The following is a 21998-nucleotide window of genomic DNA, read 5'->3' on the forward strand; positions in this document are numbered from 1 at the left end:
TCCCCTTTTCTGAATTGAGAGCTCAAGTGGAGGAGGTTAGGTGGATGGAACAGTCTGCTAGGCTGTACAACTGTTTGGATAAGTTTAAAGAGATTTGGGCTCAATGGGACCAACTATGATCATCTGGTGTGGTTGGATATTGTTGGGAGGTATGTAAGAGACTGATGCCCACAAAGCTATGTTTTGTTGACCTGCTGCTGGGATTATTTTACAGTACAAGGCCGGGAGCAGTCACAGCTGATTGCCAGGTATTTACACGCCCACTCTCAGGGAGCTCACACTGAGCATGCTCAGGAAGCTCCCTCTCCTGGTAGCACAATCTTGATAGAGTCATAGGAGATGTGCTCACCCCATCCCCTGCAAGACAATGAGCAGAGAGAGTAGAGAGGGAATGAGGAGAGGGCCGAATCTGGCCAAAGGTTGGGCACCCTTGCTCCAATGGATGGTGTTACTAATCCTCTTTTAGCAGCTCATAAATTCAATACAGGGGATTACAGCATTGTTGATACTGAACATAATGTTGCACTTTTTAAAGTTTGTTATACAGCTACACTGTTTTCTTTTCGTTTAGCTTAGTTGTAGACTTAATACATAGGGATAGATTGCGCCATAGAGGGACTTTGTATTTTCTGTGTGTAGTTTACTACTCTCTGTTATGACATACTTTGGCTTATGTTTTTTGTATATTCTGCTGTATTTTTATTTACTTTCTGTTGTACCTTACTATCTTGATATAAAAATTAAAACCCAATAAAAATGACATTAAAAAACCTATATACAGTGCTTCTTATTTTATTAGGTTAAATTCTTTTAATGCCATCAATGATTGGAGCTCACCTCTCCCGGCACTGAACATCGTTCCTTCCCGGAACCTCCGACCGAATTTTGTACCAGTCTTTCTCACCGTATTTAGCCACTGCTTTTAACAACATCTGAAATGGGCAAAGAAAAGGAAAATGTGACAATGTTATTCAACTGATCTGTACTGAATAAACCTCATTAAAAAAAGCCAATCAATTTTCAATCTACCTAAATATCAATTGAAAATTATTAATTAAAAATTTAAAAGCACTTTTTTTTAATTGATTTGCAATCGATTTAACACTTTCAAAGTTATAGCATAATGCAAAACTAGCATAACATCCACTTTCTAAATCAACAGGGAAGTTTGAATGTATGTATGAATGTATACTCTACTATTCACAATTAATCATTCTATTGTTTTACAATTTGCCACTAAATCCCCTTATTTCTGTGACTCACTCTGTACCTGAGCACAAACACAATATTCATTTTTGCTTACCTAAGTTGGTGGCAAAAGATATTGTCAGTATATTACATACAGAGAGGAACAACTATTTTGTATGATTGATTCTCTGAAATTTTACTTTAGATGTCATTGTTCTACGGTTATTATATTAAAGAGCCATGCACCTCATCTTCTTCTTTGCTCCAAGCCCCTTTTTTCAAACTTGGATCCAGGCTCTTTGTCCACCGATACAGGAGTTGCAAACTATCTCGACCTTCCATAAAATAGGCAACTACAAAAAAAAAGAAAAAACACACAAGCTCAAGATTTTGCAGGGAGTCACAGTCATGGATTTGTGTATGGACACTGAAGAATATTCAAAGTAGCTGCATGCAGAGTGATGATAGAATTGCATTAAACTTGACACTCAAAAGTAAAAATACATTGAGTTTACTTAACTTGCTGGGCGATAACCCTAAGTGTTACTGCTGATAGTGGTAAGCCTGAGCCACACTCGGGGTACCTAAAAAAATAATTATAAATAAAGACATACCTGGTTCCACCGGCATCCACCAGTGTCCTGCCCGTCTGTATAATATAAGTATAATAAAGTTTGAAACACAAAATCATGTCAAAGTTTATTATTAAATGTATTATTTATTTAATTTATTATTTTGACATGATTTTGTGTTTCAAACTTTATTATATTCATACTAATATATTTTACTGTTACAATAAATTTTCACAGAAGACAATGCACCGCTTTTAGACATAAAAATTCAGACAGATATGAACTGCCCAGGAGGTTAATAGCCAGAAGTTATAATTTTTATAGACAGAGTCCCTAATCAGGGGTGCAAATATGTCTGCTCTCGGTTAGCAAGCCAATTAGCATTTAACACTTACTTTTGCTATAAGGGATGTGTTCCCCAACCCTCATTCGCTGGACAAAATGTGTCAAAATCTCATCTTCCTCTTTGGTGAACTCACTCCGTTTAAAGTCTTTGTTGTTGCGCTGGAACACCTGCAGACACTGGAATGCTGTGCGGTTGGTCTGTGGGGAAGAAGACCAAAGAACCAGGGCAATATCAATACATTTGTACAGCCAAAACCATGATTTTAGTTAAGAGTGGTGATTGAAGGAATCTCTGCCTTCTTATATCTTGTAAGACTAAGGCTGAAATCATTTTATGTCTGCTCCCTAAAAATGGTTGCAGGGAGCTAGAGGGAGTTATAACCCCATGTGTAGAACTTTCATCATTAGAATAAAGGATAAACATAAGAATTTACAAATAGATTCAAGATTCTGTATCTGCCCAAACCTGAATTCTGTCTTTCATATGTCACCAAACTTTTAAAAATCAACCTGTCATTCATTTTAGGCTTTTTATAAAAAAAAAAACAACTTTTTTTTATAAATTTGCTCAAATGTTAAAATTATTACATTTTCTTTCACATAACTGTGAAAAGAAAACAGATTTCATTAGTAAACTGAGCAATCTGAGCTGCTTTTTTTGTCTGACTGCTGGGCACTGACCCCTAGTTCTTGTGCGATCACCTCCCAGTTGACAAAGTTGTGATCCTTCGCTATATTTTTCAGTTTTTGGATCTCTCCTTCTGACCAGCCATCTTTGTTGATTTGTGGGTGTTCACAATTCTGCCAGATTCTGCACAGCCGCTCTGCAGTGTGTATTCCTTCAAACTGCACAGGGAAAAATGGGTAAAAACAATACAGTAAATGGTTAAAACAATAAATTGATACATCTAAAAAACTAGAGCTCCAAACTTACCTGTAGTTTGTACAGTTTTATAGATTTCTACTCTTCTCTAAAATTGCTGACTTAATTGAGCACTGTGCGCTTGTTGAGTCATGGTGGGCTTAGAAGCTACAGCAAGTAAGCCTCAATTCCTGGCTGGAAAACATCCAATGCCCATTTGCACCCTTCCCCCACCAACCCATCCCTTTCCAACATCACGTTTTAATTCATTGAATGTCAGCCTGCTACGTAACCACTAAGCAATTCAAGTATTTGTCCAATGTTTAGGGCTTGGGGCCCTTGAGATGAAAACTGAAGGACAGTGATATTTTCAAGGAGCCATGTACAGCAACCTGCAGCCCTTTCCGCCAGCCTTCACAAAAAAAAGCCATGATCAGGATCAAGCTTCAGCCTTATCACTAAACTGAACAAATTACTCTGGGACAATTTTCTAAAAGTTATCCATTTTGTGTTTTTTTTTTTTTTTTTGGTGTGCTCTGCATGGCAATTCTTCCTTGGAGTTTGATCCATGAAATTTCCATTCACCCTCGGTGCCCAGAGAGTTATATCTCTACATTTAGCTTGGCCTCTCGTGGGTGGTGGTCACTTCACACTCACTTGAAACACTTTAGGTTACACTCCATATGGGCAGGTTTTTTTGTTCCATCAAAATGATGGTATTGGTTGTTTAATAACAACAAAGCTTCTAATGTTTTTGACTTTGTTATGTTAAGTCACTTTTTGTCTGCCCTTTCCTGTATTTGTGTTACTTTGTCCCTGCAACTTCCCTACTACCTCCTCGCCCTGCTCCTTTTCATTACCCTGGGGACTGGGACCCAGAACGGGCGTCTCACCTGACATTTTCATCAAAATATTTCACCTTGTTGTAAAATTCCACTCACAGTATTAACTTTAAATGTGTAGGGCCTGAACTCACCAGCTAAAAGTGTAACGCATTCAAAGCCTTCCACTCACAGCAGGCTGATATTATTTGCCTCCAGGAAATGCATTTTTCTACCTCTTCCCATTCCAAGTACTTTAGAACTCACTACCCTCACATGTATATAGCGAATGGCCCTACTAAACAGAAGGGAGTTCTAATTAGCTTCAAACCTACTCTTTCATTATTATGTGTGATAAAGTAATTGGCGACCCAGGGGGTTGGTATTTAATACTTGTGGGACTGCTTAGTGGTTTTTATATGTGACAATAGTCTCCTACTATGCCAACAGTAAGCAACTCCCATTTTTCCTTAAAAACTTAATGAACTAAGCTCCTGCCAAAGAAGGATCCTTGGGGCTATCTGGAGATTCTAATCTGATGACAGGAGACGCGCTACTTCCTTGCCAATGCCTCCAATGTTTACTCCCAGTACCTTTCCAAAGCTGCAACAGCAGAATAATTTAGTGGATAGTTGGTTAGAATTACACCCCCTACAACCAGACTTTACACACTACTCACACCCTCACAATCTGTGGACAGGCATTGACCATATCTTGATCTCCTAGCTCAGTGTTTTTCAACCGCTGTTCCGCGGCACGCTAGTGTGCCTTGAGAGATCTTCGGGTGTACCGTGGGAAATTATCCAATTTCAGTTAATTGGTCCCAAAATGATTTATTTACTGCAAAAAATTTGTCTTCATTTGTCTATACCAGCGATGTATAGTGATAGGCAGAACCAAAAAAAACTCTTCCACTAGATGGCAGCAGGTAGCTAATTTACGTGTCTGACTTTTTGGTGGTGTTCCGTGGGATTTTTCTAATTGTAAAATATGTGCCGCGACTAAGAAAGGTTGGGAAACACTGTCCTAGCTTCTGCTACTGGATTGCAGAATCACTCTAGTCCCCTGGTCAGACCATGATGCTTTAGTATTCTCCCTCTGTCCCCTACAAGATAGGCCCAGGGTGAGTGGTTGGTCATTAAAATAACTCCCTTCTGGGGGATCTGGAGATGGTCGCCCTACTACAACAGCAACTAAATGAATATTTCTCCCATAATGACATTACAGGTGTGGGGCTGAGAACTCTCTAGAACGCCCATAAGGCAGTCATCAGGGGAACATTGACTCAAATGGCATCCTGCAAAAAGGAAAAGCAACTAGTGAGAATAGCAGAACTGAAGTCACGGTTAAGGTCCCTCTCGGATCAGGTCAAACTCTCCCCATCGAGGAAACAACTGGAGATCATACGTGCCGAGTTGAGTCTCAACAATCAGGCTGAAAAACAATTCCACTCACTGGGTTAGCAACAAATTTTATTTCAAGGGTAACAAAGGGGAAACCTTACTTGCATATAGACTACGCCACATCGCCAAACTACATAAGCCTTTTTGGCTTCACATCCCAAATTAAGGTTTAACCAGTTATCCTAATAAAATTCTGGAGGAGTTCCAAACACACCTTTGCACTTTGTAATCCAGTCAGGATATTGTAACTAACAGCCGATTTCAAACCTTTTCTTCACTACCTCATCTCTATACCCCACCATCTTAATCACACCTTGCAAGTAAATATCTCCCGAAATACGATAAGCCATACATATTCTAAAACCTAATACATGCCCGGGCCAGAAGGCTTTGCAGCAGCATACTACAAAAATTTGCTCCCCTTCTAACACCCCACCTAACTATACTTTTCAACCAACTTTTACAGGGGAACAGCTTCTAACCAGACACACTTGCAGCTAACATATGCATGCTACCCAAACCTCATGCAGATCATACCTCCTGGGCCAACTTCAGGCCTATATCCTTGCTCAACCTAGACGTCAAACTATTAGCAGCAAACACAGGCATACTATCACTGATTGGCAAGGACCATGTAAGCTCCATGCCACAGAGGCAGGCTGGTGACAATGTCCAGTGCATACTGCATCTAATGCAAACTGGCACATAAGCAAAAGGTCTCTGCAATGCTGCTGTCCCTTGATATCAGAAAGACCTTCGTTACCGCCTCCTGGGCCTAATTGCAATATCTCCTGAAGCATTGGAGGTTTGGCCCACACTTCCGCTAATGGGTGACAGCCCTTTACACTGACCCCACTGACACTGACTTTACACTGACAAGGCTTTTGTGCAATATGCAGGTTACCATTCTACTAATTTTATGACTCGAAGAGCCAGCAGGCAGGGATGTCCCCTATAGCCCCTGCTATTCACTTTGGGCTATGGAACCCCTGGCCATTTCTATTCAAGAATGTCCAGATATTTGGGGCCTAGAGGTAGCAGGATACCATCACAAAATCTCCCTGTTTGAGGGCGATGTCATTCTATTCATCACCAATCCTGTGATATCACTGCCAAACTTATCCAAGATCTTACGCCTTCTCTGAAGTGTCTGGTCTATGTGTTAATCATGCTAAATCTCAGGCCCTGAATATATCCCTGACTGATCGCTTCAAAAATCTAGTGAACATCCCCTTATCAATGGGAATTACGAAGTCATACCAAGGAGTCCACCTCACAGCCACTTATCAAACCATGTTTGCTGCCAACTATGCGGACTAAGATCAGTCACCTCCATGCTGAAAGCATGAAAATAGTATCAATATTTTCTGATTTGGCAGAACAGCGTTTCTCAAAATTAAAACATTGGTTAGACTGTTGTACCTGTTCCAGGTGCTTTCTATAGCAAACCCTATGTCCCTACTTTCTTCTGTGGAGCAAGTATTTATCAAATTTGTCTGGAGGATTCACAGACAGTAGCGAGGAGGATAATATTTATACCCAAAACACACGGTGGGCTTGCAATCCCGAGCGTGTGCCTTTACAATCAAGCAGCACAATAGGCCTCATTAGCAGCAAAGGACGCCACTACGAGTATGCCCCCGTGGGTCTCCATAAAGGCATTTTTGGCAACCACCTGCCCTGTGCAAAAACATCAGCCACCCTTATCATGCACCAGTCCCTTAGAATCTGGACAATGTCAAATACATAGGTAGCTTAGAGTCTCCCCATACTCCACTAGCAACGCTAGCTCATAACTGGGCAGTCTTGCCTGGATAAGACAACCCCACACGGTTTGCATGGTGGCTCTCAAACGGAATTGGAAGGATCAAAGGATCAATCTCCCCAGAGAACCCCCAAAGCCCAATCCTCCGAATTCTTCCAGTACCTGCAACTACAGCACAATGCCCAAAAATCAAGCGATTTTGGACAAGAGTATACAAGATCATTTACACAAAGTACCTGCAAAGCTCCGTTTGAGGAACTCCTGCTGCTATGCCCACAAAATTGCACCAGACACCAATTTAATTTCATAACCTTCATGTTCACAGCCGCAAGCAGACTCTAGCAAAATCACAGTGGTCTGGCACATCTAATATGACGCAGGTGAAGAGGAAAGTACTGTGGTATCTTACACTGCACAACAACAATTTTGCTACTGGGAATAACACGTGATTTACATGATATCAAGTGTGCCGATTCCAAATCTGAACTCAGAATTTGCCTATCACGTGCAGATTTTAAGTTATAGACATGCTATAGCTGTTCAAATTGTCGGTAATTGAGTAACGTATCTTACATAGGAACATTATACAGTTACAGCTACCATTATGCCTGCTGCCGCCTCAGCTGAATCATGTCCCCTGGTGGCATGCATGTTCCAGCAGCGGCTGGGCAAGTCAGTGAGCTGACGTCAGAAATAGGTATATAATGCGAGATGGACCAAGGGCTTGTCTCTAGTGTGAAACCATCTTATTGGATAGTACAGCTAAGCCATAGTGATTCTGTTTTGAGCTAAAGATGAGTAGGGGACAATTTTTGCTACATTTGTGGCAAATATACCCAGTGTGATTAACCCAAGTATTGCTTACAAGTATTACTTTGGATGTGAAACTGGAGATCAGGAAAAAAAGCTGGGCACCTCATATCTGCTTTCATGTGTGTTACCTTTGTCTAACACAATGGTTGAATGGGAAAAGGAATAAATGCCTTTTGCTGTGGTTTGGCGTGAGCCAAAAGACCATCACTCCGACAGCTACTTCTGTATGAGTAAAGTTGCAGGGTTTTCAAAGAAGTCTAAGTCAAAAATTGTCAATTCTGATTGTAGATCACACATGATGCAGAGAATCCAGTGCCAGTCCCTTCTACATCTGTTTTACTGACAGTGACATTTTCTGCATGTCTTTGTCATTCCAAGTACCAGCGATTAATAAATATTTCCTGGTGCCTGAAAGTTATCCAAGGTTGTTGGGAAATATATCGGAAGGCTGACAATCGAATTGTATTGGAAGACCGATTCAATCTGCACAAGTTGGGACCAACCAAAGCCTCCCGCCTATATGTTTATTACTCAGACAATTGAATATGTGCACTACGACTTGTGTATGCAGCATTTTCAAATAGCTGGTCATAATATTTTATGTACATCAGTTTCTTTGTTTACTTTGTTCCCATGTGTGTTCTAATGATATATGTTTGCCTTAAATAATAAAATTAAAATAATACTTTGCAGTAAAATTATTAAAAAGATATTACCAGTTACCAACTGACCAGGAAAAGCAATAAACCTCGGGGACCTATTAAAAGGTAGAAGCATTTTGCCACTGGGTATTAAAGGTCCGTCATTTCAAACTCCCAAGAGCACCCAGGAAAAAGAAGATTTCAGAGGGAAAAAAAAAAAAAAAATCATATTTTATCATTTCTAAAAAGAAATATGTCATAACACCTGCTCCTTCCCTGCCGGAGAGATCAACCAAAGATTGTAGTCAAGTGACAAGAATTATTTTGGATTTAGTTGCAAACTAATTTCTTGCAAGCATACAATATTTTTTATCTAATTTTACCCCTTGCACTCCTGTACAAAACATTTATTAGTTTGACATACTAATCCTTTGTATTGTTCTCCTTCCCAGAAAAGTGTAGATTCTTATCTTCATACTGAAGATGAATACAATATAATTAATAAGCTTACCTTTTGTATTGTATTGAGGAGATTGTAAATAAAAGCATGGATAAAACATATTTGCTCGATACAGAAAAAAACGTTTGTGAGAGTAGTCAGTGATTTAGAAAATCAGTAATGAACATTGAAATACATTTTTAGGATAAAAGACAGTTCTATCCTTTATCCTTCAGGGATATATACTTCAAGCACATTAAATTGCATTCTGATGGATACCAGAAACTTTTGCAATTTTTAAATTATACATGGCCTACCTGCACCTTTTAGGCATTATCTTTTAGCAATTCTTTAAAATATGTGCATAAGTAAAAACTCTGCATAAAACATTTATCTACATGACTAAAGAATACAATAGAATATATGGGTCCAGAGGTATAAACTCTACAGGAGAAAGTAACCTTTTACCTCCAAAAATGAAGAGTATAATGGTACGTTTTAGTCATGGATTAAGCAGATCCCTCACACTGTTCAATTACAGCGTTTGCAACAGCCAAGAATGTCACTCAAATCATCTCGGACTAGTTTCTTGAACATGACAGTGAGTTCAGTGTTCTTAAATGGCCTCCACAGTCACCAGATCTCAATTCACGAAAGCACCTTTGAGATTTCGTAGAATGGGAGATTTAAATTATGGCTGTACAACCAACAAATCTGCAGCAACTGTATGATCTGTATAGACCCCTTACAGTGCTCGAATATTGAAAAAAGTTTGCAACACCCTAGAATTTGACCTTATCTGTAAATTTAAAACCACTTACGTTGATGTTGGCTATTTTATCCCAATCGTGATCATCAGTTCTTCGTCCCAGCAAGACGTCCTCCTGAAGCTGGCTAAAAATACATACAGGAAAATTTAGTAATTTTATTCTAAGAAAGAGTATAGAAAAGCACTATAATAAATTACCAGTCAACAAAAAAAGCATGCTCAGATTTGAAGTAGAGTAGAAAAACCAAAGGGAAGAACAAACATTTTTTTTCTTCTTCACATTTTTATTCCACTTTAATAAAATATTAATACTGTGGAGTTCTATAGCTCCCTTAGGCTTTTCCTAGCTCTTGACAGTCAACTGGATTGACCATGACACATTGGGCCTAATTTGTTAAAGCTCTCCAAGACGACAGAAGAAAGACAGACAATCATGAGTTAACCTGGGAGATCCAGCAAACCTGGAATGGATCTAGTGCAGAATTGAAAACATTTGCCAAGCCGCAATTAATTTTTCAAGATTTAGAAATTTAAATGTGATGAATTTTTCAAACCAGTGTAGTTTTAATATGCAGATAATCTGCTAAATCAGGCATAGTTATTTCCTAAAATAAAAAAATGGTCTTCAATTCTTCATACTTGATATCATCTATTTCACGTTCAGCTTCATGGATTTGCTTTGTTAAAATTTTCTTCTCAATGCTGCTTGTGGCTTTATTCAGCTTTTGTTGTAGATATTCCACCCTACAAAGAGACATTCCCAGTTAATGCTTACAAAGGATCCATCTCAATTGACAAAAACATACCAGCTTTTGCAAAACAAACCAACAATCATTGATGCTAAGGGACCAGTAGCAACTTTACCACCTGGTAGTACCGCTCTTAGCTAACTGCAGCCTCATAGTTCTCCCCAGAGGTTTTTAGCCGGTTGCTCCGCCCGGCTGATTTGAATACCCCGCCCAGCTCTCGGCAGCTCTCATCCTCGGATGCCCAGATCTCAGTGAAGCTGCTCTGTGTCCTCCTGTGCAGCCTTCATGTGAAGGAGACATAGGCAGCCCCACCCCCATCTCATAGCACGAGCTCAGATTTCTGCCTTTGAAATGTATCCACTGCTAGCTGCGTGTGAATTCTGCATCCGGTCTCATGCTATTGCACTGTCTCTGAAGCACTAGATATAGTAGCTCTCTCACCCAGCGTGGCATGTCTTCAATACCTGTCTCAGGATTTTCTTGTCTACGGTGTTGTTTACATTTTTTTGCCTTTGATTGCACTCAGCCAATTGCCTTACCTTTTCTCAAAGGCATTATTACAGGCCAGAAATTTGTGAAAGATTCCAAAAAAAAAATGTAAAAATATAAGCAAAAGGCACACTGTCAATACACTGAGCAATACATACACACATATATACAAATATAGCTCTGACATATAGCACAGCACTGTACAAAGATGTCTGGTGCACTCAGATGAGTCTCAGTCATATGTATGGCAAGTTTGGTTAATATCTCTCCATGAGTTTTCGAGTGATGGTGGAACATACACACAGACATCCAATTTTATACATACATACATATATATATATATATATATATATATATACATATACACACACACACTAGATGATTACCCGGCGTTGCCCGGGTATTTATTTATTGCAAACCTATATTACAGTCCAAAAAAATTATGTAAAAATATAGGCAAAAGGCACACTGTGCTGAGCAATACATAGAAGCATATATACCTTTGACATATACCACAGCGCCAGACAAAGATTAGCGGTGCACTCACAAGTCCCAGTCATATGTCTAGCAAGTTTGGTTGAAATGTAAATATATAGCTCTAACATATAGCACAGCGCCATACAAAGGTGACAGGTGCACTCACATGAGTCTCAGTTATATTTTTGGAAAGTTTGGTTAAAATGTCTCTATGCGTTCTCGAGTGATGGTGGAACATACACATATACATACAATTTTTAAATAGATTAACCCCCCTAGCGTTCTAATTCTGTCCGTATTTCCATGCAAAAAGCATTACATTTTTTGCATGGATATTTATTTTACATTGTAGGCCTATATTTCCTAGACATAACTCAAACAAGTATACAAGTAAGGGTAAGAGGACAGAAGATATTAGCTAAATGAAGTTACTCACATGCCTTTCCCGTTAGATCTTGAAAAGTTTTCACAATATGGGCATTTCTTACTCTCATTTCTGGATTTGCTGGAGGCCCCTGTGAGGAAAGTTAATGTAAAATACATCTATATTTACAGGCTTTACACATTTTTATCATTTGTATTTCACAATTGGTGCCAAAAATATTCATCCTAAAAGAAGCAAAATGCAATTAGACTACACATTCTGATTTAAGTCAGGTACTACAATAAAAACATAATGAAAAACACCTACCACTCCAGAAACTTTATCCTTAAAGTATGGCTTCATGAAATGGCCAACAGACAGATTTAATGGGTAGAGTTTAGTGGCTCCAGCTCTTTGAGTCTTTCGGCCAGCAAGTTCCCACATTATCTCCTCCTGTGAAACAACAATCTTATGTTCACATCTGCTCATATGTATGTGGCTCATTCCAAAATGTTAATACTAATAAAATGTTATAATGCATGTTTTGCATGCCAGAACATAGACAGGAAGATGTCTATATGATTAAGGTCTTATTTAGTGTGAGTGGAAGATTTATCTCAATCTTTCCAAAAACTTCAGTCTGCCTGACAGCAGTTTGTACTGGCCTGGTATTTTTTTCATTCCCCTAACAGGCCCCTGCTAAAACGCTGATGTTTCCATTGCAGACTTATATTTTATATAATATTTTTTCCAACAGCAACCTGCAATGGATCAAGACATACCAAGGAGGCTGCTAACTGCTACCCTTTGGATTGGCTGATAGTTCACCTTTATAGAGAATCAGCGAGTACAATAGAAGAAGTTTCTAAAATGATAATTAGGTGAGGCGGCCATATTTAAGCAGAAGTAAATAAGCAAAGTTTTTTTTAAAAGGTGTTGCGCTTAAACCTTTCTAAACTAGTTCTCTATGTGGAGTAAAAATGTTGAGTTTAGGTATGCTTTAAATACTAAACATCAGTATAACACTATTGCCTTACATATAATATTATAAAAATTTCATGTATTCTGTAAAGTGTGGTGAAATAAAAACATCAGTAAATCAGTAACCCCCAAAGAACTAACCCCCAACCTAACTATGTTTTACAAGAATTGCACATAAACCAGTTCCTATCACCAATAACCCCCACAATACCTGCTGTTCTTTATTCTGTGCAATTAAAACTTCTAGTTCTTGCATTTTCTCCTCTATTACTGCTTGGTAAACAAGGTTCATCTGTAGACATGTTTCTGCCGAACTTTCACCATCTTCCCAGATGAAATCATCCTAACAAAAAAAAAAGAAAACAATATTGGATAATTTAATTTATTCTAATTAATCTAAACATATCTTCACCTGCTAACATGAAACAAGGCAAGGCAAACACTTTCATCAAATAGAAACAAATGACCATAGGACCTCTGCAAAATGTAAACAAATTGTCCTAATTTATTATAAGTATTCAGGAGTAAAGCTTACCGAGTGTCGCCAAAGCGTAGTAATTGAGTAACTGAGTCTGACTCTTTAGCTTCAGAGTTAGAGCGAGAAGTTCGGCACAAAATATTAGGTACGACATTAAATCAGTATAATGCACATTTTCCTGTTTAGGTGTTGTAGATCCTACATCCAGATTTGTATATCTATCAATCAGTCAATGTTTCTTAACCAGGGTTCCTCCAGAGGCTGCTAGGGGTTCCATGAGCAATAAAAAATGTTGTGTCTTTTGGGTATCCATAAGGCTACAATCTTTCCACTGGCCAACATTGTAAGAAGCATTCACCCCAATTAGCACCAAGCTAAAGTACCATGAACAGGACAAATAATAAATATTGGTAGGGGTTCACGGAGACCTGAATGTTACTTCAAGAGTTCCATGTTAAAAAGGTTGAAAAAAAGCTTATGTATACAAGTAATAAATGTATTCCTACATGACTAATTGAACTATCAGAATAATATACAGTGTTCTCATCAGGCCCTTTTTAGCTGGCTGTACCACCTGTCACTTTTCAATAACCACCCGGCGGTTTTTTGGGAAAATTTCTTTCACAAATCATGGGGACTTGACAGTTGGGGACATAAAAAAAAAAGACAGCAGGAAAAATGGGACATACTAAGGGGGTGGGCATAAAAAAGTTAGAACAAAGTATGGGGGAGGGATGTAATACTACCGTTTCCTCGATAATAAGACCGTGTTTTATATCAATTTTTGCTCCAAAAATGCACTAGAGCTTATTTTCAGGGGATGTCTATTTTTTTTTATTAACAACAATCAACATTTATTCAAATATAGTCATGTAATCACATTCTGGAACATTATCATAACTATCCAAACCCTGAATTTCATTTTGAATTTCTTTTGAATCCATTTCCTTTAGAACCATTGACCCCAATTTCTCATGTCTAGCAATAGTGCTTTCCTTAACTGAGCACCTCTTGTCCATATATTTATATATTTTGTAGCCTATTTTCAGGGTAGGGCTTATATTTCAAGCATCCTCAAAAAGAAAAAATCATGCTAGGACTTATTTTCAGGGTAGGTATTATTTTCAAGTAAAAAAAAAAAAAAAAAAAAAAAAAAAAAAGTATACTACCTGACAATCCTCATCCAATTCTTCAAGATCATCTGGAAAAAAAAAGATTTTAACAAAATGAAAAAACAAAACACCAAAAAAAAATAATCAGCTTTGTCAAAACACACACACACTATATATATCACTAATATGTGCACAGAAAAACACAGACACGTATGAGAACACAATATTGTCACTGTACCAGTCAAACAAATCTGTAATTAACACAACACTGAACACAAGGACAGAATATAATATAGCCCAATTATAAAATATGACTGTGGTTACTAGAGCTAGAGAGGAAGACAAAAAGGAGACCTCTGGGGGAGATTTTCCCCCACTTCCTGTCAATACATTGCAGCGTGTGTTTGAGTTCCACCATAAAAAACTAAATGCATGGAGTTTGCAGGTTTCTATTTGCTCATTAATACAAAACCGAAACAAAATCTAAACAGATCCTGTAGTGAGTTTGCAATAACATAAGGGAATTAGAAACAATAGAGTAAAAGCTTATCAATGAACATGAGCTATACAGATGTATAAATAGACATGAGTGAGGAATTGTGATAGGGTCATTAGCATGCAAGGACTGATACAATGAATGGTACAATGTTGTGTACAACACTACAATATAGGCATGCAATATAAAAATGAATAAAACATTCATTTTTGCTCTGTTGTACTGTTCCCTATATCTGATACTCTAAATTATTAGGATAAAAAACATTTATAGTTAACTCACCATCAGAGTCAGACACTTCCACGTCAATGTTTGCAGCATTTGATCCCAAACTTTTCTCAAGTGCTTCAATCTCCTTCTGGATTTTATCCCGCCTTGCTTTCAGGTCCAAGGAAGCCATGGTGCCTGCTTTAAAAATATCAAAACTCAACTATACAGAAAACATTGCCTAATTACACAAAAGAAACACAATATATTCTATGTAGAGAACGAGGAAGACAGAGGAATGACTGCATGCTATAGCTGGCCTGCCTCAGCACATCGCACACACTGCAATGTCGTTTATTCAGCTGCCCAAAGGCATTCTGGGTAATCATATGCAAATAACAGAGCACTCCACGATCTCCTGGCCGCCTCCATGTGACTGAGCACACTGCGCAGCAAGGGGGTGTGGTACACAAATCTGCATATAATACCCACAATGACTTGCGGTTCATACTTTCCCTCCCCTCCCTAACGTTTTTGGTAAACACTATAAACAATATTTCAGACTGTAAAAAAAAAAAAAAAAAAAAAATAAGAAAATAAGACTTAGAGGAGGAATAAATATTTTTCTGCATTGTGTGGATGCAGCAAGCTATATTGAGAATGCATTTGTACTGTGGTTAATTTGCTGCATTTGAGCAGTGTGCTTTCAAATAAAAATAAAAGACTTTTATATGAGGCCAGTCTGTTTGGGACAACTACTGCATTCCTACAACTTATTCATTTGAATGCTTCATGCAACATGTGGTGTTCAATGCACTTATAAAAATGCAACCCGCTGCACATTATAGTTTAGTAATGCATTTTGGGTGTCATTAGGAATGAATGACAACCTAACTCATCAACGCATATCATGTGTGTGGTAGTAATGCAATGCAGTAGTGGGATCAGACATCAACATGTCATGATTATCACTATTCTCCTTATCTCCTGACACAAATTGCTGTTGTGGCTTTTTGGGTGTCACCAGTGCCTAAAACCCTGTGCAGAGTTAGATGTCAGATGACTGTTGCTGGAAATGATCTTTTGTGACTGTTTCCCATGGCAGATGAATGAAGGAGCACTGTACACACTGCACTGTTCTGCTTTATGGAGGGTAAGTGTTCTCCATTGAATGACATCAGGGGACCGATGTACACGTCAGAGATTTGCCAGAGACGTGCATGACTGTTCATCTTGGGAGACAATCATCTGACGTGTGTATGTGGCTTTATATGCCAGCATTTCATGAAAAACAGAACCTGTAATGTTTATAACAACTATGTTTAGGGTGTATCTGTAGAAAACACTAGTGACATATATAAACATTGTAAAGCCCTGTGTACTTTTTCAATTAAGGACTCCTCTGCACACTTGCTTTGGACAATCCATTCCCAATGTAAGAATTTCTAGAGTGTTTTAATTTGGGATTACTAAATCTTAAAATTCTTGAAATCTGGTGGGCTGCGAATTTGTATATATTTTGGGACTAGTATCTATGAGGGTCCTCTGTGCTTGTACACAAAGTTGTAAGGCTGCAGAATCTAACATGCAGCACTTTGCCGATGGTGTTATTACACATATCACCTATGTGGATATGATTTCCCAAGTTTATTTTTCTATAGAAGCCACAGCACAGCTCTAGAATGGGGGAGGGACAGTCTGTGTCCCTATCTCATTCTGCTGTTCTCACTGACCAGCTCTTATCAGCAGCATGAATCCTCTGCATGGATGACTGCTGAGAATGTAGCGGCCTCTCTATTGTCCTTTCAATAGATGAGAGCTGGGTAGAGGAGGCATGTCAGCCATGCTCTCCACCCACCTCAAGTTGGCTGTTGCCAAATATGTACATGCACATATTTATATGTGTGTGTGTATACGATGCCGAAAAATCTTCATAATTCTACCCCACTAAACTCAATCCGAGGTAGATCATTTGAAGAGCACTAATTGGCCTCCTAGCTATCACACAAGGCTGGGCATTCTTTTTGTCCGGAGGACAGAGGAAGCCTTCTGGGAGAATGTCCTCTGGATAGATGAGACCACAATCCATATTTTTGGGAAGGCATATCATTCCCTTGTCTCACATAGCTATTGTGTTTTGTATTTATTCCCTTTTTTGTTGTTTTTCCCCGTGTCAACAAAAGAAACACACATGTGCTGCATTTTTGGACATGATGCAACTGTACTTATATTTTTCCCCTAGATTGTATGTATGTCTGGCACCTATGCTTTACTCAAACTAAAACTAGATAAACAGAGTTTACATCCAGGAGCCTAATTATTGTTTTTACAGGGATCTAACTAGCATTTAGTTTAGTGGGGTGGAATCCATAAGATTCTTAGGAATTGTATACACATACACACATATTTACCAAACAGTTCGCAATTGCAAACCAACTATGTTTGTTTTTAGTTATCTTTTTCTTTAGACAATGCTTATGCAGCGCTACGATCAGCAGCCGTCCATTTATGCCAAGCGTTGGATTGCGGAGAGGCTGGCAAACAGGCTGTGGACCCCAGCAGGTACGCAGCTAACTGTGGGCCAAATAAACATGGAGCAACCTGAAGCGGAGGAGACCGTATTTCCTCCGCAAAGTGGGGGACCACATCCTGTCTGGTATGTTTTGATTTTGTCTTCTCCTCTTGTTAAGGGGCGGTGTTTTAGAATGTTTGTTATTTGTGGAAAGTAGTATTGGCTAGGCTAGAACTGTTTGTTTTTCTCTTCCTTTATTTTATTACCCCTATTATTTGGGATGTATTTTTTATTTCAGCCAGCTCTCTATCACGCCTGCAGCTGCTGATCTTGGAGCGGCCATACAGGCAGTTTGCGGTTGCACAGGAGCTGGAAGAGAAGTTGTCCACCCCGGAGGAGGAGCCTGCTGCAGGGGAGAAGCCAATTGCAGAGGAGGTAGTGTCGGAAGACGAAGGAGAGGAGGCGGCTGAGGCCGGAGACAATGGGTCCGATTTATTAAAGCTGTCCAAGGCTGGAGAGAATACACCTTCATAAGTGAAGCTGGGTGATCCAACAAACCTGAAATGGATTTCCTAAAAGTCACAAGCTATTTGTTAGCAAATGTTTTCAATCCTGGACCAGATCCATTCCAGGTTTGGCGAATCACCTAGCTTCACTGATCAAAGTGTATCCTCTCCAGCCTTGGAGAGCTTAAATAAATCAGGTTCATTGCCTGTAAGCCAATCTTACAATCACCTTTTGTTCCAAATGTTTTAAGAAAACACATTCTCACACTACTTTCCACATTTTAGGTACAAATACATAGATCGAGCATGATTTAATGTAGCTTGTAGTCATTAGTCAGGCGTCAAATCAAGGTTCTTTCTAGGTTGTTGGCTAACATGACTAAAAATAGACATGGTTTGCTCACTTGTACCTTACTGGCAAATGTTTAAGCCCAATTGTTGCACATGGAGGCAGCCAGCCCTGAGGAGCATCCATCCCCACCACCACCTCCCCAACCCCGGCGACATGGCAGACATCCTCCTGGTAAGTTTAGATGTAATTGAGTTATTTTTTACAAGGACACTACTTTTCATGAAATGTTTTTCAAAAACTCTTCTGGCTAATATATTGTTTGTTTTTTCTCCGCCCACCAGAAAGCTTCACAGGAAGATGTCTGCCATTGAGCAGCAGCTGAGGATGGCTTCTCCTCAGGGTATGCCCAGGCGCTACAACTTTTAAACTCTCCCCAAAAAATTTTTGACTGAAAAATTGTAAATATGTTTTTAAATTTTATTGTTTTTAGATTATGCATTTTTAAATTTTTGTTAAAAAATTTGGGGGGGATAAAATATTACATACAATACCATTGTTCATGTTTTTTCTTTGAAGGTCACCAAAAATGATACACATTTCTAATTCTCCATCCAAGCCTGGTGTGGCATCCACGGTTCTCTTTGACAAAAGCCAAAAACAAAACATTAGTTTTTACACAATGGTTGTTTGAACTGTAAAATATCTAACATGCTCTTATCCTACACCAACCTGTTGGAAGCCTGACTGGGTTTCCACCATTCTGGCATTGCTCTGGTCAGTTCACATATCATGTGACCTGTAAGGTAACATAGCTGGGTATGTTAGAAATGTCCTTTTAAAAAAATAAAGGTAATTATAACATCATTCAAGAAAACATTTTGCCTCAAATACACAGTTGAACACCTTAGTATGTCATTTGAAACAACAGAAATGTAGTTGTCCAATTATCAAGCACATATTTCTGTTAGAGGCAAGTGTCAGAGAAGTGAGGTGTGCCATATTAGGTCCCTAGACATAATTGGATCTGTGCTCATTTAGTGAACAGAAGATGCAATAGTGTATTTGGAAATAATGTTTAGCTTCTTTTAAGGTCATTACAGCAATGCTAGTAGAGTATTGAGTCCAGACTTACTTTTATACATGATTAAAATCCCATTTTGACACATTTACAAACTTGAACATTCTTCTGGGTTTAGGTAGCAAAACTGAATTTTGAGCATACTTGGGCCACATCAAAAGAAACTTAGATAAGTGACAAATATTTGTGATGGACACTAACCTGTGTTCATTGGGCAAACACAAAAATAGACATTTGCTAATCTTATACAAACAAATGTCTTCACGCAGGATAACTAAAACCAACACTATAGGTGTCAAGGAGTCTGCAAAACATTTAGTGATGTTACTTTGTTGAAGATTGATCTGTTATCAACCACTAATATGTTTCAACATGTGACAGGTAATCTTCAGATAGCCCCTCCCAACGTGTCTTCTCCTATTGTCCCCTGAGGGATAATTTCGGGAACTCCTCCTAATTAATTGCCATATATTTACTATTAGTTCTGCATTCTTCCGGCATTCTTGCTCTTCCCCTCTCCCTCTTTTTTTTCTTTTCTTTTTCTCTCTTTTTTTGTTTGATTAACCACGACATCTTTGGTCTAATTTAAGACATTATTGGAATTGTAGATCGCACAAGATGTGGTGTATAGAATAAGTCTCCCATAGAAGTTCTGTATGCTGTAATCTTATTGGAGTTATTTATATGCTACCTACTCTGGTTAATATCATATTGTTACAGTTTTATTGTTTGTTTCTTGGGTTCTACCTGTACTCTGCTTTTTTATATGTTTTTATGTTATTTATTTTATGAAACCTCAATAAAAATTTCAATTATTTAAAAAAAAGAGATGGGCCTTTATGTAAAACTTTACAAAAACACATTGAAAACTGGGGCACAGTACAATTTAGTGCAGATTTGGCCAATCATTGCTTATGCAGCCAGAAAAGCATGAACATTACAATCCAGCACCATGTAATTGCCAACAAAACATGATTTAACATGCTACTTAACACATCCTAATAATGAAATCTATTTTTTAACAGGACGATAACATCCCTCTGCTATGCTGCCAAGCCTCTGGAATGTCACATCACAGACTACTGTACATTCATGGATGACATTGCTCCAGGTTAAAAGAGGAATCAACCTTTATGTGCTTCCACTACGAATGTGGCGAAAGGAATATATAGTGGGTCAAGGTTTAAATGACATTTAAATCTTCATAAACATCCTGGAAAGCTGTCAAAGTAATAAAATCTTTATGTAACTCAGCCGGACAGCTAATTGACAACCTGTTTGGCCAGGAAGTTGAAGTGTGCACGTATACAATAGGGCTAACATCAGGCAGCACAGCACAATGAGAACAAGGAGTTGTGTAGAACAGTGGCAGCAAATCAACAATAAGTATATTAAAGTAAAAAAGTAAAAGTAAAATCACAGCCTATTACCAAATGTCAGACGAAGAAAAAAAGAGCAAATAAAGAACAACCAGGACAAAATAGTCATAAAAGGAATATGTACATCATACATTCAAATACCAATATATGACAATGTGACTTTGAGAATGGGAAAAAGGCAACAAGGGGGGTCAAGTAGCAGTTTGAAAACCATGGAGTGGAAACCATGCATACATTTGTAATAATTAATTGGGGATACAATGTCTAAACATTGCCGAAGAATTGCATAAGAAAAGCATAATTACAAACCTCGCACAAAAACATTGCAGCAACAAATGAACCTAACAATTAGAAAAGGTACTGAATGTCACATCAACTCATACTGGACAAGCAAAATTCCTTGTTTAATCCCCCCACTCACAAGCCAGTCCAGTTTAACTAATCAAAATGAAAATGATTATGTATCTGGATACATTTAAATGTATTTTGACATACACACACAAGTGAAATAACTAAATGTTCCTTGATACAAGCATTAGAACATCTTTGCCAACAATTTTTTATTCAAATATTGGATTTCAGATACAAAATGGTCGTTGTCATTATTTTTGTACATTCATAGTATTGTGTGATTACAGATTATAAAGTGCGTTTTAGTATATATTCATCTTGACATAAATTAGTTTGCAGTGTTGCAACAAAATAAAAAAAACAGGAAAACAACAACTGCAACAATTGCAAGGAAAAATGAAGTCATTTTGTGAATTAGTATAGAGTAACATAAAAATGTAGCACTTACCAAAAAAAAGTCAAGCAGTCAAGATAAAAAATCATCTGTAATGGACTGTAGATGCGCACAGAACCGGAAGTAGGTGTGCGGTAATTAACTGCTATGGTCTCACCAGTGCCAGCTTAATAGATCCTCCTGAATCCTGCAGCTGCAACATAATCGCCTTAATTTGCGAACTCTTGACCTCCCCTGTTGATTATTTGAGGTTACCATTGACAGAGCTTAACAGATCCTCCGGAATCGCACAGCTGAAAACTAATCGCCTTGGTGTATTCTCGACCTCATGGTTTAATTATCAAAGCCAGATTCAGCCTGGTAAGTGAGCGCAAGTGTACTAGCACTCATCTCTGGCTCTGGTACCAGCTTGCGGAAATACGCCTCGCATCACAAACATATCACAAACAAAAACAGTAGCAGTAATTTTACACATCATTTTAACAGCAAGTACATTATATTCTGAGAAGAATGTG

The 21998-nt window shown here is 38.4% G+C and overlaps 1 protein-coding gene and 1 long non-coding RNA gene across 2 annotated transcripts in view; one reads left to right on the top strand and one right to left on the bottom strand.

Moving 5' to 3' along the window:
* The window catches only part of SNAPC4 (small nuclear RNA activating complex polypeptide 4), a 58942-nt gene extending 43592 nt beyond the window's left edge, over positions 1-15350 (bottom strand). Inside the window, exons 1-11 of the mRNA XM_072431527.1 lie at positions 15047-15350; positions 14326-14357; positions 12890-13021; positions 12025-12150; positions 11766-11848; positions 10258-10362; positions 9671-9743; positions 2787-2951; positions 2156-2303; positions 1435-1541; positions 838-932 (exon numbers count right to left, since the gene is read on the bottom strand). Of these exons, the coding sequence (XP_072287628.1) occupies positions 838-932; positions 1435-1541; positions 2156-2303; positions 2787-2951; positions 9671-9743; positions 10258-10362; positions 11766-11848; positions 12025-12150; positions 12890-13021; positions 14326-14357; positions 15047-15164 (1184 nt within the window). The 5' untranslated portion in view covers positions 15165-15350. The remainder of the gene's footprint in view (positions 1-837; positions 933-1434; positions 1542-2155; positions 2304-2786; positions 2952-9670; positions 9744-10257; positions 10363-11765; positions 11849-12024; positions 12151-12889; positions 13022-14325; positions 14358-15046) is intronic.
* Positions 15351-16018: 668 nt separating this feature from the next.
* On the top strand, positions 16019-20612 carry LOC140343478 (uncharacterized). The gene is made up of 4 exons (XR_011923343.1): positions 16019-16124; positions 17424-17627; positions 17782-18681; positions 20385-20612. It is a non-coding gene; the product is annotated as an uncharacterized lncRNA (long non-coding RNA).
* The last annotated feature ends 1386 nt before the right edge of the window (positions 20613-21998 follow it).

Source organism: Pyxicephalus adspersus, chromosome Z (genome assembly GCF_032062135.1).
Source record: "Pyxicephalus adspersus chromosome Z, UCB_Pads_2.0, whole genome shotgun sequence".
In the NCBI taxonomy this organism is placed as follows: domain Eukaryota; kingdom Metazoa; phylum Chordata; class Amphibia; order Anura; family Pyxicephalidae; genus Pyxicephalus; species Pyxicephalus adspersus.